The 18,147-nt window shown below is 45.9% G+C and overlaps 2 protein-coding genes across 4 annotated transcripts in view; one reads left to right on the top strand and one right to left on the bottom strand.

Annotated features, from left to right (window-relative positions):
* sra1 (steroid receptor RNA activator 1) overlaps positions 1-18,147 on the top strand; it is a 90,365-nt gene that overhangs the window by 58,088 nt on the left and 14,130 nt on the right. The gene's annotated exons all lie outside the window — the stretch shown is intronic.
* The window catches only part of apbb3 (amyloid beta precursor protein binding family B member 3), a 20,107-nt gene continuing 2,426 nt past the window's right edge, over positions 467-18,147 (bottom strand). For 2 of the 3 annotated variants that reach the window (XM_088321557.1, XM_088321559.1), the window contains exons 4-12: positions 15,112-15,157; positions 14,726-14,878; positions 13,450-13,577; positions 9,931-10,045; positions 8,492-8,564; positions 6,494-6,577; positions 6,318-6,427; positions 2,778-2,966; positions 467-807 (exon numbers count right to left, since the gene is read on the bottom strand). In XM_088321557.1, coding sequence (XP_088177683.1) covers positions 589-807; positions 2,778-2,966; positions 6,318-6,427; positions 6,494-6,577; positions 8,492-8,564; positions 9,931-10,045; positions 13,450-13,577; positions 14,726-14,878; positions 15,112-15,157 — 1,117 coding nt within the window. In that variant the 3' untranslated portion in view covers positions 467-588. The remainder of the gene's footprint in view (positions 808-2,777; positions 2,967-6,317; positions 6,428-6,493; positions 6,578-8,491; positions 8,565-9,930; positions 10,046-13,449; positions 13,578-14,725; positions 14,879-15,111; positions 15,158-18,147) is intronic. The other variant, XM_088321558.1, reaches the window with a different exon arrangement.

Here is an 18,147-nt window from a genome sequence, read left to right as displayed (position 1 = left end):
TGATAGACATCTGCTTTTTTGGGTCTCTAACACCCCCTGGTGGCCAAATCGGGTACTGCAGCTCCAGACCACCAACCACTCCAAACAGCCGAATCCAATCTTCTACCTGAACCAACACATTCATGTTTTTTTATGCATATGTTACAACAAACCACGGTCCGAAACACCGGCCGATTCTGCCTGTTTATATAATGTGAAATCATAAAGTTATTTTGATTAACTTTGCTTTTATATGATAGATATTTAAGAATAGAATCATATTTTTCAATAGTACAAGTTTATAAGACCAGTAAAACTCATGCCAGTTAGAAATCAAATTCTCGAAAAAAAATCCTAGTGACTCCGTTATTATCAGAACCGGTGTGGGGCTACCCAGATCTTCCTGGAGGGCTACACGGGCCCCACGGGCGCCATGTTGGTTACCCCCCCGCCACAGCATTTGCGAAATCACTTCCACCAAAAAAAGCTCATCGGACCAGCATGAAATTTATTTTCTCATTCAACATCGGCGACAAGGGTCACATGACCGCAACAGCAGCCAGCAGGAAGTTCCTTTCAAGCGCTTATAACTGATCATCCTGGAATTTGTTAGGAGGCGGCCGTCTGTTTGTTGCGGAAAGTGTCGAAAAAAGCCATCATGCCTTTCCGAACGCTATGGCCGCCGTTTCCCTTGCGGGGCGACGCCTCCCCGCCGTTGAAATTGGCGCCATCTACCGAGTTGGCGCGCTTAACCTTGGGCGCGGTGGCGTGCCAGAGCCGACTCCTGGGCGGGGGCGTCTGAGCCACCAAACACTTTTGATACTGAACCTAGAAGAACCACAAGTCATAGGTAAGTGAAAGCAAGTGTAAAAAAAATCACTGATACATAATAATGGTATACGGTAAACCCTCGGGATATGGCGACCTCGCCTTATAATGTTTGGCAGTGGTTGGGAACGTATGGCTTGAAAACCAGGTTTGTGTCAAGACCAGAACGGAAACAGGACCCAATTACGTAGTGTTTACTGTCACAGACCAGAAACGGACCCAAGACCCAATAACGCTCGTTTTCTCAGTTTTTATTGAATAAGAGGGAGAGTAAGGCTTGCTACCACAATCCGATGGCTGACGGACAAAAGGAGCGAGCGGTGCGGAAGTGGCACTTCCGTGTCTGGCGAGGAGGATCGGAGACAGGCTAGAATAGCAAGTCGTTGGCCGGGACAGGAGATCAAAGGCTGTGTCGAGTTCGTAAGGGAGGTCGGTAGCAGGAGGCAGGCAGAACGGGGCATAGTCAGGTCTGAAAACAGGTTGGCAACAGAGATCAGGCAGAAAAAAGCAGGGAAAAAACGGAGTCGGACGAAAAGTCTTACTGAGCTGAAGGCAACAGCATAACGATCTGACGGCTTCCAAGAGGAAGCCGGGGGTTTAAAAAGAGAGTGACAGCCAATCAGCTGTCTGGGCTGTTGGCGCCAATCAAGCCGCCGCAGCTGTGCTCAATCGACAATCATGACAGTTTACCACAAGTTTTATTGAAGGAAATAGGAAGAGCTGCGCCCACGATCTAGTGTTTGCTGGACGCGGGAAGCAAGTCGCTCTCGTACTCGGATTGTGATCCGAATACGGAAGTGGATCCATTAGTCTGTCTGTCTGTCTGTCTGTTTTATGATTTCATGCTCTTTTATGATTTTTTAAGAAAATATCATGCTGTACTTTTGCGAGGCTTGAAACGGATTAGCGCGTTTACATACAAAATGCGTCTCTACTTACGAAGTTTTCAGGTTATGAAGCTACTCCCAGAACCAATTACAGTAAATTCCTGACTATAAGCCGCTACTTTTTTCCCCTAACTTTCAACCCTGCGGCTTATTCAGTGATGCGGCCAATTTATGTAATTTTTCTAACGGCCGCTAGCGGCGCTCGAGTGTTGCTACCATTAACTGCCCAGTCAAAGCTATATTATTATTTTTAAAGCTTTGAAAACTCTCTCGGTGTACCGTCTTTCTTTGTAAATATGTGTAACCCATATATAATATGTATTTGCAACTGTATATTTTTGTAATGTATTTATTAGTATTTATTCTAGACACTTATTCTGATATGTTTTGCACGGGTGAACAAAAAATGAGGGGCGGAACAAACGCGGGGTGCCGAGTTTAAGTGGGGACTGCTAAAGGTGAGGGACAGACAAGGAAAGCAGAGGGGGTAAAAAGTTGGTTAAAGAAAAACGAGTTGCGTGAGTAAATGTGTTCATCTGATATATTTTTCCCACCCTTACCTTTGGAAATATACACTTTTTTCCTTGGATCACTTTCAACGGGACCCGGACTCTGCAGGTCTGCATCAGACCTTGAGTTCCGGTATAATTTTCCGTTTATTTTGCCAGCTGTAACTTTTGGACTGTGTACTTTAATGAAGGACATTCAGTTTCAATCGCGGGAATTTAAGTCGGGTTTGGGTTAATTCTGTGTTTGTGTTACATGTTTGAATGTGGGCGCATGCGGCTTATATACAGGTGCGGCTTGTGTATGTACAAAATCGGTTTTCCTCTTAAAATGTGGTGGGTGCGGCTTATAATCAGGTGCGCTCTATATTCCGGAATTTACGGTACATTTGTAATTAGAGGTACCACTGTAATAGATTGTTATTTTTATCCAGGATACGGGGAGTTCGTCAAACTTTAGCCAATCACCATAGCTTTCTACCCCCCCCCCCCCCTATACGTCAATTTCACTTTGCGATCGCTAATCCGATCATCGTCGTATCCCGGGGGTTTACTGCACATCATCCAAAATAATCACCATGCACGCGGCCTGGACGGCTTCGGACAAGAGTCCGGCATCCGGCTCGCACCAGAAGACGTGACATTCGAAGCGCTGCCGGCCGCCGTCCACGATGACGGCGAAGGTGCGACTGTCGTGACCGACGCCAAGGAAACTGAGGAAACGCACTTGACACGCCCACACTGGCTCCTCCCCTTCCTGCTGCTGCTGAGGAATTTGAATATAAAACAGTGCATCTTTCATATAAACAGGAAGTAAAAGCATACTAATTAAGTGCAAAATAATGTCAAAGAAAAGGTAATATTTTATTTTTTAGATAGTTTTTCTGTTTCTCTCTTCTCTCTCTCTCTCTCTCTCACACTATTTCTTTCACTCTTTCTTTTTATGTTTCTCTCTTTCCTTCTCTTTCTGTATTTTTCTTTCTTCCTCTTTCTTTCTTACTCTCTTTCTCGCTTCCTTTTGCTATTTCTTTCTCCCTCCCCCTCACTACCTCTTACGCTCTATTTTTCTTTCTTTCCGTCTTTCACCCTCTCTTTCTTTCTTTCTCTCTTTCTCTCACTTTCTATCACCCTATTGCCCTCTTTTTTTTCTCCCTCTCTTTAATTTTCTCTGTCTTTCTTTTTCTTTCCTTTTTTGTAGTAAAATAAGAAAAATGATATTTAAAGGGGTCAGCACGGCGGCACAGTTCTAAGGTCTCGGGAACCTCCTGTGTGGGTTCAAATCCAGCTACCGGACTTACTGTGCGGAGTTTGTATGTTCTCCCCGTGCTTGCGTGGGTTTCCTCCGGGCACTCCGGTTTCCTCCCACATTCCAAAAACATGCATTTCAGGTGAATTGGCCGGTCCAGATTGTCCCTAGGTGTGAATGAGCGAGCGAGTTGTCTGTCCCTGTGTGCCCTGCGATTGGCTGGCAACCAGTTCAGGGGGTCCCCGCCCACTGCCCGATGATTGCTGGGATTGGCTCCAGCACCCCGCGACCTTACTGAGGATAAGCGGTGCAGCTGATGAGATGAGATGAGATATTTAAAGGAGGTGTACGGAATTTGGAACTGTGTTACTCTCTACCGCCCTCTGCTGGCTCAGAGTCATGATTGCAGCCTCAGCTCATTCATAATGCACATGCAAGTACGTGCATTTCTTAGACTCATTCGGCTAATCTCTTCTTTTTGGGGGTTTGGGTTAGCGTTTGGACTCTACTAGAAGCAGGCCATTTCTTACTTTTACCCATTTTCATGCTACACCCATAAAAAAAACTGCAGGGAGGAGCATGATGTCACTCTCATTCGTCATATTTTTGTGTTCCGCCCCAAACAGCTCTAATACAAGTGCATTGGAAAAGAAAGCATAAGGGCTTTTTAAAATAGGTTGGAACTTGTTAACACGTACTTATAGTGAGAATAATAACCCCAAGATTTCTAGGACACTTCAAATGACGCACCCCACCTTTAAAATACATAATTGCCAGGTTAGTCATGCTCATTTCCATTTTTGCTACCGTAACATTCCCTAAAATTAGCAAAAATCTACTTGAATAGATAGTTTGGGTTATTTTTAAGCCCCAATGTGCAATATTTGACCACTAGATGGCACAGGGCAGTGGTTTGCACATGTGCGGCACAGTTTTGAGGTCATGAGATCAAACCTTCCTGTGTGGAGTTTGCATGTTCTCCCCGTGCTTGCGTGGGTTTCCTCCGGGCACTCCGGTTTCCTCCCACATTCCAAAAACATGCATGTTAGGTTAATTGGCCGGTCCAAATTGTCCCTTGGTGTGAATAGGTGAGATAGTTGGTTGTCTCTGTGTGCCCTGCGATTGGCTGGCAACCAGTTCAAGGTGTTCTCCTGCCCACTGCCCGAATATAGCTGGAATGGGCTCCATCACATTTAAACAATTTTAATCAGTGTTCTTCTGATGTGTGAAATGGCGGGTATCAACTCCCATCTGCAGGGAATTATCGCCATCTACGGTAGTCTCCAATAAAGAGCTCAGAGCCCGCACGTGCCAGCCCCAAGCATCTTCCTTGGTCGCACAACGCCGCACCCGCTGGTTTGGCCATGTCCTTCGTCTACCACCAGACCATCCGACACGAGCCATTCTCCAGTTTGACCCAAAGGCCGCAGGCTGGAGACGACCACGAGGGAAACCCCGCACTCGATGGCTCGACGTCGTTGCGGGCGACCTCCAACAACACGGAGTTGCCGTAGAGGATGCAGAACAGCTGGCACAAGACCGCCAGCATTGGAAAAACCTGGTTCATCTGGTCGGCTCAACGCACAGGGACGGGACCCCCCGACCTTCGCTGGAGCAATAAGTAAGTAAGTAAGTACGGTTAAGAAGTTACAATGACCCGCTTCTACTCGCATTATTTTTCAAGGCAACACCCGCGACCCACTGAAATTGGCTCTCCGAACTCACTTTTGAGTCCTGACCCACAAGTTGAGAAGCATTGCCCTAACTGACTCAAGTAGTCAGGAACCTAGCAGAGGTGAAAGACAGATGTAACATAACAGCGTGTGATCTGCTAGTTAAGAATAAAAAAAAAAAAATAATAATTTAAGAATTTCTATCACGGTTGCCCATTGCCCCCAATTGGCGCCGCCCGTTTGGCGCCAGCTGCGGCCTGTTGACTGATTGGCTTCCCTCCTATTTAAGCTCAGTGCTCTCACTCACCCTTTGTCAGTCCGTCAACGAACCTCTGCACCCGCAAACGGGTTATTTGACTCTGTCTGGTATCAATCCCATCTATCTCGTCCTGTTTGATATCTGACTCCAGTCTCCAGTGTTTGGTATTGTTCCCGTCTGTCTTGGCCTGTCTGATACCATGCTACGATCTCTAATATTGGGTATTGTTCCCGTCTATCTCGTCCTGTTTGATATCGGACTCCAGTCTCCAGTGTTTGGTATCGTTCCCGTCTGTCTCATCCTTTCTGATACCTTGCTACAATCCCCAGTATCGGGTATTGTTCCCGTCTATCTTGTCCTGTTTGATATCAGACTCTATTCTCCAGTGTCTGTCTCGTCCTGTCTGATATCTTGCTACAATCTCCGGTATCTGGTATCGATCCCGTCTGATATCTTTCGCCAGTCTCCAGTTTCCGGTATCGTCCAGTATGATATCCGTCTCCAGTCCCCTGTATCTGATATCGATCTTGTCTGTCTTGTCCTGTCCGGTATCGACCCCGTCAGTCCGATATTTCCTCGTTTATCTGGTATCGATCCTGTCAGTCCCGTCCTGTGCTCCTGTATCTGGTATCTCGTCAGCCTCTGGCTTCCTGTTGTTCCACGCCGGCCGGACTTCTAATAATAATAATAATTACTTCTTCCGCCCAGCGATCGCCGAATCACTGATGATTGTGTTAACGTGCATGACTGCCCCATTCACGTAAAATAAAGCTTGGTTCAGACAATTTACATATCTTAAATATATAGAAATAAATATTCTTAAAAAGAAAAAGTCTGACAATTGGGTAATTTTCTTGCATAGAATTTGACACATCAAAAGCCACAAAGTTTTATATTAAATGAGGGACAGGAAGTTATTTCAAAATAAAGCAAATGTACCTTAAAGAGAGACAGAACGTTGTCTGTCACGTGGATAACGGTGGCTTCCCACTCGTGGCGCCGCGTCGTCTTCATGATGCTCTCGATAGCCAAGTGTAACACCTCCATGCCTGCAACCCAAAAATCGAGCGGTTAGATACGATGAAGGGCAGGCTGTCACGTGACGCGTCAGGTACCCATTGCTCGGGACACGGGCAGGTTGCCCACGTAGTGGACGTTAAACTTGTGGACGCCGTGAAGTCCCGTCTCCAGGAAGTCCACTGGAAGACAAAAGGGAAGAAGAAGGGGTCAGCTCGGGGGTAGGGCTGCAACAACTAACTGATGCGATAGATTAAATTTCATCAGCGATTCCTTTTGTCCGCGTGTTCATTCACTGAAACTAAGAGTGCATTGAACATCATTGTGACGTAGCGTAGTTGGGCTTTTGAGGGGACAGGGTTGTGGTACTACTTCAATCCAGCAGAGGGCGACTCAGCACCGCACTTTGTTGCGCGACATCCTCTTGATTCGGCGACGAACTTGTAGTACTATTTTGGTCCGGCAGAGGGCACCTCAACACTATATGTGACATTATCTACCAAGTGTGTCAGGAACCAGAACAGAATCAGGACCCAAACGCGTGATGTTCTCACACAAGCCTTTTATTTTACGGGAAATGGGGAGTCATGCACGTTAGACAGTGGCCTGGCGTGGAAAGACAGGAAGCCAGAGACCGACGAGATCGATTCCAACTGCCCGAGTTGATATTGGACAGGTGGGGTAGATACCGGACGGGACGGGATAGATAATGAAACAGGATATTGAAAATAAACAGGACAAACAAGATGGGAACGAAAACTGGAGTGAATAATAAACAGGAAAAAAATAGATGCGAACAAAACGGGAAACCGATATTAAACAGGACAAAAGTAAAAGGGAACAAAACCGGGCTGGAAATACCAACAGGAAAACAGGACCGAGTCAGAACCCACGTCTTGCGGGGCAGAGGTTTGTTGACGGACTGACAAAGTAAGAGCTTAAAAAGACGGAAAGCCAATCTGTTTATGAGCCGCAGCTGGCGCCACATGGGCGGGGCCAATTGGGCGCCATGGCAACCGTGACAGAGTGAAGCAAATATCTCATTTGGGTTTTTGGTATCAATGGAAAGTATAAGACATGAGCTTTAAAATGATACCATAGTCAAAGCTTTAAGATGAACTCATTGAAAATGTACGGCTTTCCATCCACCTGACCAAGAAAATCAGGTTTAAAGGTTTCTTTGCTTTTTTGGTGTGATATTATTCAAATCTATTCTCCTCCAATGTTGACAATTGTATCCTCTTGGGGCCTTCGCTTTGGCGCCGGGAAGCCTGCTCAAGAGTTTTCCTCCCTACATTTCTTTCTTTTCTTTTTCTTACTTCTCATTTATTATGCTCACACGCCATCTAGCAACCAGCATCTCATCTCATCTCATTAGCTGCACCGCTTATCCTCAGTAGGGTCGCGGGGGTGCTGGAGCCCATCCCAGCAATCATCGGGCAGTGGGCAGGGGACACCCTGAACTGGTTGCCAGCCAATCGCAGGGCACAGACAACTCACTCGCTCATTCACCCCTAGGGACAATTTGGACCGGCCAATTCACCTGAAATGCATGTTTTTGGAACGTGGGAGGAAACCGGAGTGCCCGGAGGAAACCCACGCAAGCACGGGGAGAACATACAAACTCCGCACAGTAAGGCCGGTAGCTGGATTTTGAACCCACGCAGGAGGTTCCCATGACTTGAACCGTGCCGCACATGCGCTAACCACTGCCCCACCGTGCTGCCCGCAACCAGCATTATTTAGTTTATTTAAACATGGGTTATCTGTCTAAACCAATCAGATTATTTTCTTGTATTCATGTGACCTCCCTCAAGCCAATCATATGAGTTTTTCTATGCCTTTACTTTCAAATCAATGAGTCTCGGAGCGTGATTCCTTCCTGAGCCGATTTTGGCAGCACGCGCCTCTGATGGAAGGGCTAACAAAAACCTAAATCTCTGACTCAGAGTGGTTTTTTTCTTCAGACTAATACAATCTCAAGTTTTAACCTTGACAAGAACCTTTCACGTGTTTTTTTTTTAATTGAATCGACCGATGAATCGATTATAAACATATTCCTGAGTTGCAGCCCTACAGCTGAGGCAGCTTTTCACCTTGTCGGGGCAGGTCCTCGGGCGAAATGCTGTCCATGGTGAGGGACCGGGACAACGTTTGGTGAGACATCATCTACCAATGCAGAGAGAGGGACATCATCATTCAAGAGGACTGAATCGCTCAGTAGACATAAGAAAATACAGTAAACCCCCGGGATATGGCATGAATCCGTTGTAAGGCGGAGATCTCAAAGTGGAACAGCTGTATAGCCGGGGATAGAAAGCTATGAGATTAAGCATATACCTTTAGAAGCTCCAGTACCGATAATAAGAACTTCCACTTGCGACAATTAGAAGATTTCCTTAACCATAGTCGCCTCCTTATTTTTTTAAAGGGAAAGTGTGTATTATCAAGCGCCTTCTAGAGGTGAAAAAAACCAATATTGATTCAAATAATAGGCATAAATACATGCTTTTTTTTAAATACTCGTAGGTCAAGAAATGTATATTTATTTTACATGACATGAGGATCACCTAGAAAGCTGGCGATATTGTCTGCCATCTTGCTGTTAAGAGTACCCCCTAAAACTAAAAGCTTTACAAATGGTTCACCAAGCGATTTAGAAGAATAGAATAGAGTAGAATAGAATAGAATAGAATAGAATATACCTTTATTGTCATTGTTACAAAATGGCTTAACATGTTGTGACAACGAAATTGGGCATGACACTCCAGTTTCACACATTCACAGTGAGGTAAAAAGCCAAGAAGATAAAGGAACAGAGAAGATAAGGTTATAAAACAAGGAGGATAAGGCTATAGTTATAATTTGCATGATATTTACACAAGAAATGTCGGCATGTAGGATGTTACATACAGTTGGTATCGTAAGGGCTGTGCAAAATAATGGTCCAGTTTGGCCACTTTGATTCTCAGTCATTTGTATTCTTCCTTGTGTCTTGTAGCATTTGTTTTTAGTTTTATGACATAATAGCTAGTGGCCAAATGTTACACAGTGTTCCTTTGAGGTGAGTGATTCTTGTGCTTTCTTCATATTTTTCGATAATCGCAAGCTTCGTTTCTATGGTTATCATGTTTTTGCCTCACTGCAAGTTTTGGACCTTTAGCCACTTAATAAAGTCCAAAACTCCAGTATTGTAACTTGAAAAGTCTTTTCCAAGCTCGTGAGCTTCTTAAATGAGTGAGAAGAAAGCATTGTGGGAGGTAATTCTACCAATACCATATCTGCATTTTCATGATGCAAACCAATTGCGGAGCGGAATTTTATATGACGAGTACCAATAGCAGATTGGACTATTAGAAATGTAACTCCACATACTCACAAACCCAGCAAAATTTGAATTTTATGAGTTCTTTGACATGCAAGATTATTTAGTGTGGATGTCATTGTGGGGTAAATGCCTTAAAATTAAATAGAGTCATAAGGTGGGGTCGCCGTATCCTGGGGTCTACTGTACTTAAACACAGATGCAACTAACCTTCGAACACATGTGATGCAGGGCGGTCGCGATGGCCTTCGCGGGCGCGTCACAGCGAAAAACGTGACATTTGAGCACGCAGCTGTCCTTATCGGCCGCCACAAAAGCAAAATCCCTAAAGGGCCAAACGAAAAACCTTTATCTACCGACACCGCTACCTCATGTGCTGTGTGTGTATCTATGCACATTACCTGTCCCTGCCAGGTGAGGGCGTGGTAGCATTCAAAACACATTGGGATCAGTTGTTAGCTTAAAACAGTGGCGTTAGCTTGGTTTAACACAAATGTCACAAGCTTTTTGAAGCTGATAGCTACTTTTCTGTGAGTGATGAGCGCAAACGGCAAATAACGTGTTATTACTACGTTGTTACTATGTTATTACTATGTTAGTATTAGGGCTGCAACTATTAGTCGAGTTTTTTTAATAAAGATCTATATATGTCGACTATTTATCGCCAGACACGTTTTCCCAGGCATCTCTACATGAATATAATCTCTGCCTCTCCGTCTCGAGCGGTAACATACAGAAGGTGGCATGAACAACAAGTACGTGTGCCAAAACTTTTAAAGGCGGATAAAACGACTACCCGCACAGTAGACCTTATGTATCATGGCAGTACCGCTGGGGACGTTGAAAGAGAACAGTCTGACAGTTGAAACGAAATTGAGTCTGACTCGCCTCAGTAAGATTCAGTCACATTCAAGCAAATGATGCATCGCACATTTTGTAACCGTGTATTTCGCTGTAACAGGGCTAGAGCGTTATGCCGGACTATGCCTGACAAACGTCTTAGGAATAAAATGCGAAGAGCAAACGTCAAAATCGCTAAAAGGTTGAAAACGTCAAATATCAGTTGTTAAGTCAACCACGGAATGTACTTCACAAAATGCTTACCGTATTTTCCGCACTATAAGGCGCACCTAAAAGCCTTTATTTTTTTCAAAAGCTGACCATGCGCCTTATAATACAGTGCGCCTTATTTATGAATCAATATTAATTCGCAAAGTCTTGCAACTAATGCAGCAGCCGCCGACTAGATTTTCCCCCGAACGCCAAGTAGTCCGCGGTGTATGCTGGGATTTATTTACTGGCGTTTCATTGGCTAACCAATGTGTCAATCATCATTTGAATGGATCACTATAGGCTAAAGTTATTCGGAGGTCAAGGGGGCGGATCCTTTTTATCATTTACAGGCTGGCATTGGCTTGAACGGCAAAACAAAGCCTGCAATTGGCCGAAAAAGACGTGTCAATCATCAGTTGAATCGATCACTATTGGCTAAAGTTATTCGGAGGTCAAGGGGCGGATCCTTTTTATCATTTACAGGCTGGCATTGGCTTGAACGGCAAAACAAAGCCTGCAATTGGCCGAAAAAGATGAATGCGTATAGCATGTGGCTCACGGCAAACAGAAAGCATTTTTTTACTATTTTGTATTTGTAAATATTTTATTCTCCTGGATTTATAAACTCATGGATATAAGAGGACCGCGGCTGCACATTATTGTGAACACAACGACTTCGGTGAGCTACTCTGGCTATATATATTATCCCTGTTTCTTGTTTCAGACTGAACTCGATGTTTCTGTGATAAGCGGTGCAGATAATGGATGGAATGGAGTGTCTATTTTTAAATTAAACTTAATTCCAAGTGTTTATTGTCATATATACAGTAAAGTTGCGAGCGAAAAAGAAAATAGAAACTAAGGAATGGTTGGCATTTCTTGAATCCCAAGACTTTAACCTTCCGAATGATGGAACGATGCATTTGAGTGACATCGTACGGACACCGCATCTGCACGTGTTCTCGACACGTATTTGCGTCTTTGCAAGCTTTGGGAATGTTAAGGGGGTAATAAGTTGGACTGAACTATCTGACTGTTTTGTCGACGTTCCCATTGTAGCGCCTTATAATCCGGTGCGTCTTATGTATGACAAAAATAGGACAAAAAACTGTTTTTTCGGGGTGCGCCCTATAACCCGGTGCGCCTTATAGTGCGGAAAATACGGTATTCGTTTTCTTGACTGTTTTACTGTTGCTAATGAACCTGTTTTTGTTTCACAAGATAAACAGTTGTCATGATTACTGATGCGAGGCACCGGTGCCCGCTCGTTTGGCGTCAACTGCCTCGGACTCTGATTGGCTCCCTGTCACTATTTAAATCCCGGTCTTTCTGTCACCGGTTGTCAGTCCGTCTGCGAACCTCAGTTTATGCTAGGCAAGCTTTTCAACCCTGACTCACTCCTGTTTTGGCTCCCGTCGGTTTCCCGGCTTTGACCCGTTTTCTGATCTCTACCACGTTTTTTGCTCTCCTGTCCCGGCTACTGACCTGTTTTTTCCCGCTCCCGACACCGCCATCGCTCACCAGGGAAGTACCACTTGCGCGTTCAGAGCAACCTGCTCACCGCGACCAACGATCACCGGATCGTGTGGGCAATCCTTTCCATTCTTCCCAATAAAACTGAGAGAAACGCACGCAGGTGGGTCCTGTCTCTGTTCTGGTCGTAACAACAGTTAGATTTTAATTTATTATTTATTTGCTTGTCCCTAAAAAAATGGACGGATGTTGAATTGAACAAGCATTCTGCCTAGTTGGCTATAGAGCATTATTTTTTTTTTAGGTTAAGTAAAATATCTATTTTTCATCGTTCCAATTCTTTGGTGTTAATTATTAATTTGCACATAATTCAAATAACTCAATGCTAAATTCCAGAGAAAATAATAATTATCTGATCCTTTCGGAGCAGACTGTAAATGGGCCTCACCCCAAAACATACACAAAAGAGCAGAGTGTTGAAAGAGATTGAGACGTCGTTTATTAATATTCATCAAAGTTCAAACAGCGTTCTCATTCGTCTAAGAGACAATCAGCTTTTTTATACCCTGTGTTCAACAGCATCGGCCAGCGATGATGTGTTGTTTTTCCCATAGTGTTATGTCCTCTTTCGATTCTCCAAAATAACGCGATTTCCCCGAAGATAGTTGGAGAAGTCGCCTTGACCCAGCCAACTTCCTTTCAGTTTCGCCAGCTGTTCTAAATCAAGCCGATTGTTATTCTCTTCTCAATTCTATTGGCAAGCTCTCACAGCTATTCCACAACAATCCCTCGTCTAATCGTTTCAATAATCGACTATTAAAATAGTTGCTAGTTGCAGCCCTGGTTATTGTAATTGCTAGAAGTAGGGTTCGAATAAACTCAGCCACCCACTAAAACATCGTCCCAGTTACAAATCAAATTTCCTAGAAAATCACAACGAGCTACTTTTAGAACGAGTCTGCGGGTTCATCAGACGTTCTTAGGGCGAAACGTGGGGCCTGCAAGCACCACGTCGGTGACCCCTAACTCGGCATTAACACCAAACCTGAGCTCTCCGGTCCTCGAGGACCACATGTCTTGCCTGATTTTGGAGGTTCGGCCCTCAGGGACCGGAGTGCCAAGATCAAGACCTAAGCAGGTTTAGCGTAAGAATTGGGACGGTCAGGTGAGACGGTGAAAGTAGCTTCCTCACGATAGGCTCACCTGCCGTGGTTGCTGCCAACACCCCAAACGCGGATGTTGATGATTGGCTGGCAGTACAAGGGGGCGTGGTCTAAGGGGTCGACAAGGGTTAGCATGTCCCGCTTGAGAAGTAACCTCATCTCGCGGCCCTGCGGGGAAATAAAACGAAGCATTCAGAATTGGGAGTAACGCGGAGCAAAAAAAACGCTTATCTGCAGCGTAAATACATTTCTATGTAACAAGTACTTTAACGTGTTGCTAATAAAATATGGTAACTCTGCTGTTTGGTAGCTATCATCGAATTCTCATACTGCTAGCAACACAACACTGAACACAACATGTGGGCAAGACCAGGATATTTAAATCTAACTGCAAAATACAACTGATTACAGTTACGGTGGCACTGTCTAAAGCACAGAGTATAATGAGAGCACGTAATTCGTACCAACTGATATTCTGATATTCTTCCTACAGTACATATTTGCATCCAAGCCGTCCATATTGAAGCGTATAAAATTAAAATGTTGAAAACACATACAGTGTATCACAAAAGTGAGGACACCCCTCACATTTCTGCAGGGATTTTACTATATGGTTTAGTAGAGCAACACTGAAGAAACGTTTTGACACAATGTCAGGTAGTCTGTGTAAAGCTATTATAGCAGTGTACATTTATTTCAACCCTCGAAAAAACTCAAAATATAGCCATCAAGAAAGTGAGCAAACCCTAAAGTGAAAGGTCCTGAAGTGTATGGTCTGAATACTTCCAGGCCATACACAAGGCTTCAGTCCCGTTTTGTCACCCGTTTTCCACTCATCCGTTTCCTGATTTCCCCGTTTGTCTCCTGCTACGACCCGTTTTTTTGACCCCGACCACGTTTTCACCTCCCGTCCTGGCTCACAACCCGTTTTCTGATCCCGACCACGTTCTGATCTCCTGTCCCGGCTAACGATCTGTTTTTCCTTTTTACCACGCAACAATCTCTCGCTCAGGAAGATCCACTTCCGCATTCGAAACACGCTCTGATCCCGGCTTGCTTCCCGCGTCCAGCGAGCACCGGATCGTTGGCGCTGCCTTTCCTCTATATTTCAATAAACTTGTGAGAAACGTTACGTGATTGGGTCTACAATTGTTCTGGTTCTGACAAAGCCCTTCTGCTTTTGGGTGTCAGTAATCTGGGGGTAGCAAAATTAGTTTTAAAATGCAGTAACTGTAACTAAAACTGAGGACATCCGTGAGGAACAAATAATAGAGGACAAGACAAGGCGAGAAGAGACAGACGGAACCCCATCTCACCTCCCCCAAGACCCCCGGCCCCTCCAGCTGTCCAGGAGCGTTGCCACACCCAGATAGCTGCTGGATGACATTGCCCACCACCAGGCTGCTGCGACCCGGGGACAATTCGTCTTCTTCCACTTGCAGCCAACCCAACGAGCGTACAGAGAAAGACTGCGGAACGGATCAAAAATCGTCCAACGGGGGACAGATGTGAAGACAGCGAGACATGTGATTAATGTGGGTCGAGAGGATTGACACAAATGTTGAGGACAGATGTATAGATAGACAGACAGATGGGAAATGGACAGATGTGGAGGGAAAGGAGGACAAACAGATGAGATTAAGAGAGATTAAAATGAGATTAAATGCGTGTCGTGTTTCTGTTTGTGTGCGCTTGGTTGTACCTGTGAGTTGTTGTCATTGCGAAAGGGCTCATCAGACCTCCAAGACCTGCGACCACAACAAATAAACATACACTTATCTCTGTTCGGATGTTCCTAAACCAGTGGTTCTTAACCCTGTTAGAGATATCAAGCGCCACCGGTTCCGAGTATTAGATTCGCCATCTTTAACGTAATCTTTAAAGAGTTTCACCAATGGTGTGTGACTTCATACGATGCTATGAGGATCCTTTTGTCGATGGGTACTGAAGGATTTTATACACTTTACTATAAAGGAGTTTATACTGTTGAATACAAATTACATTAAATGCAAAAGATATTCACAGACTGGGGCAGCACGGCGGAGCAGTGGTTAGCGTGTGTGCGGCACAGTTCTAAGGTCTTGGGAACCTCCTGTGTGGGTTCAAATCCAGCTACCGGACTTCCTGTGCGGAGTTTGTATGTTCTCCCCGTGCTTGCGTGGGTTTCCTCCGGGCACTCCGGTTTCCTCCCACATTCCAAAGACATGCATTTCAGCTGAATTGGCCAGTCCAAATTGTCCCTGGGTGTGGATGAGCGAGCGAGTTGTCTGTCCCTGTGTGCCCTGCGATTGGCTGGCAACCAGTTCAAGGTGTCCCCTGCCCACTGCCCGATGATTGCTGGGATGGGCTCCAGCACCCCGCGACCCTACTGAGGATAAGCGGTGCAGCTAATGAGATGAGATGAGATTCACTGGCTGTAGTATAAGGTCAGGGCAGGCTGGTGGAAGATGAAATGAAATGAAATGATCTGCATTTCTATCGCGCTTTTCAAGTCAAGACTTCCCAAAGCGCTTAACAGTGTGCTTCACATTTCCCAATAGCGGCCGTGCAGCCATGTAAGGCGCTAACCTGCTTATTGGGGGAATTTGGGGTTCAGTGTCTTACCCAAGGACACCTCGACATGTAACACGGAGGAGCCGGGATTCGAACTAAGATCTCTTGATCCAAAGACGAGCGCTCTACCTCCTGAGCCACTGCCGCCCCGAGTGAGTGTGATGTTGTTTACAGGAACGGCAGGAACAGGACGTACTGCTGATAAGATAATCAGCACACCCAGACGCTGTTGACGCAGAAAGGCCCTGATGACGCAGAAAGGCTCGGTGTTGTTTTGAGGACCCCAGACATCGGGACGCTCGTCTATAAGATGGTGAAGCCCAGGGGGCTTCCTTGGCATGCCCATGGGAGGAGCCGGCACAACATTATGCGGGGAGAAGATGGCCAATAGAAAAAAACTGAAGGACTTCAGAAAAAGACTTCCCAGAGACTCCAACGTCGCTTCTTCGGCCGTCTTAGATGGAGTTCACTTAGTTCTTTTGTTGGGGAAATTAAATCTGCCCCCGTGTGAAAATGTCAGCGTTCCTGTTCATTTTTCCCTCAAAAAACGAGCGAGCATAAATTGTTGGGTGAATGTAGGTCGTGTTTGGTTAATTGAGTCAGATAACTAATTTGAACAATTTGGTAAACGGTCTCATCTCATCTGTGATTGGCTGGCAACCAGTTCAGGGTGTCCCCTGCCCACTGCCCGATGATTGCTGGGATAGGCTCCAGTACCCCCGCGACCCTACTGAGGATAAGCGGTGCAGCTAATGAGATGAGATGAGGTAAACGGTACATTTTGATAATTAATTCCCAACAGTACCTCCATCTTCTCCTACGCTTGCGAGACATGGACTCTCACAGCAAAACTGGAAAAGAAAATCCAGGCCATGGAGATGCAATGCTACAGGACACTTCAAAGCATCAGCTACTTAGCCCAATTGACAAACGAAACCGTGGGTCACACCATCAGAAGGCACGTAGGACTCTACCAAGAACTGTTGTCAACTGTGCCCAGGCGGGAACTCCGGTGGTATGGTCACGTCACAAGATCATCAGGACTGATCCAGATCAATCTCCAGAGCACAGTCCAAGGGGTAGGAGGACAACATTGAGTAAAGGACTGCTACCAACTTTGCCACAACCCAAGACCAGGCCAGGGACAGTCAACCGTGAAGAAGGCTGTCCAGAGTTGCGTTCTCATTGGTGCCCCAAAAACTGATACGGTTATGGAAAAGTGAACCGTGAAAGAAATCAGAGATGAGTGGTCAGTGTGTATAAACCTGATGTGGAAGAGGCTCCACCAAACCCCTGAGGCTCACTCACCAAAACCCTGACACTCACTCACCGAACCCCTGACACTCACTCACCGAACCCCTGAGACTCACTCACCGAACCCCTGACACTCACTCACCGAACCCCTGACACTCACTCACCGAACCCCTGAGACTCACTCACCGAAACCCTGAGACTCACTCACCGACCCCTGAGACTCCACTCACCACACCCCTGAGACTCACTCATCGAACCCCTGAGACTCACTCACCGAACCCCTGATACTCACTCACCGAACCCCTGACACTCACTCACCGAACCCCTGATACTCACTCACCGAACCCCTGACACTCACTCACCAAACCCCTGAGACTCACTCACCGAACCCCTGAGACTCACTCACCGAACCCCTGAGACTCACCCACCGAACCCCAGACACTCACTCACCGAACCTCTGAGACTCACTCATCGAACCCCTGACACTCACTCACCGAACCCCTGATACTCACTCACCGAACTCCTGACACTCACTCACCAAATCCCTGAGACTCACTCACCGAACCCCTGTGACTCACTCATCGAACCCCTGACACTCACTCACCGAACCCCTGATACTCACTCACCGAACTCCTGACACTCACTCACCAAATCCCTGAGACTCACTCACCGAACCCCTGTGACTCACTCACCGAACCCCTGATACTCACTCACCGAACCCCTGTGACTCACTCACCGAACCCCTGAGACTCACTCACCGAACCCCTAACACTCACTCACCGAACCCCTGACACTCACTCACCGAACCCCTGAGACTCACTCACCGAACCCCTGACACTCACTCACCGAACCCCTGAGACTCACTCACCGAACCCCTGACACTCACTCACCGAACCCCTGACACTCACTCACCGAAGCCCTGAGACTCACT

This window comes from Urocampus carinirostris, chromosome 17 (genome assembly GCF_059441175.1).
Source record: "Urocampus carinirostris isolate Australia breed hairy pipefish chromosome 17, RoL_Ucar_1.0, whole genome shotgun sequence".
Lineage (NCBI taxonomy): Eukaryota > Metazoa > Chordata > Actinopteri > Syngnathiformes > Syngnathidae > Urocampus > Urocampus carinirostris.
The sequence above is the reverse complement of the archived record's forward strand: the minus strand, read 5'-3'. Positions and strand labels throughout refer to the sequence as shown.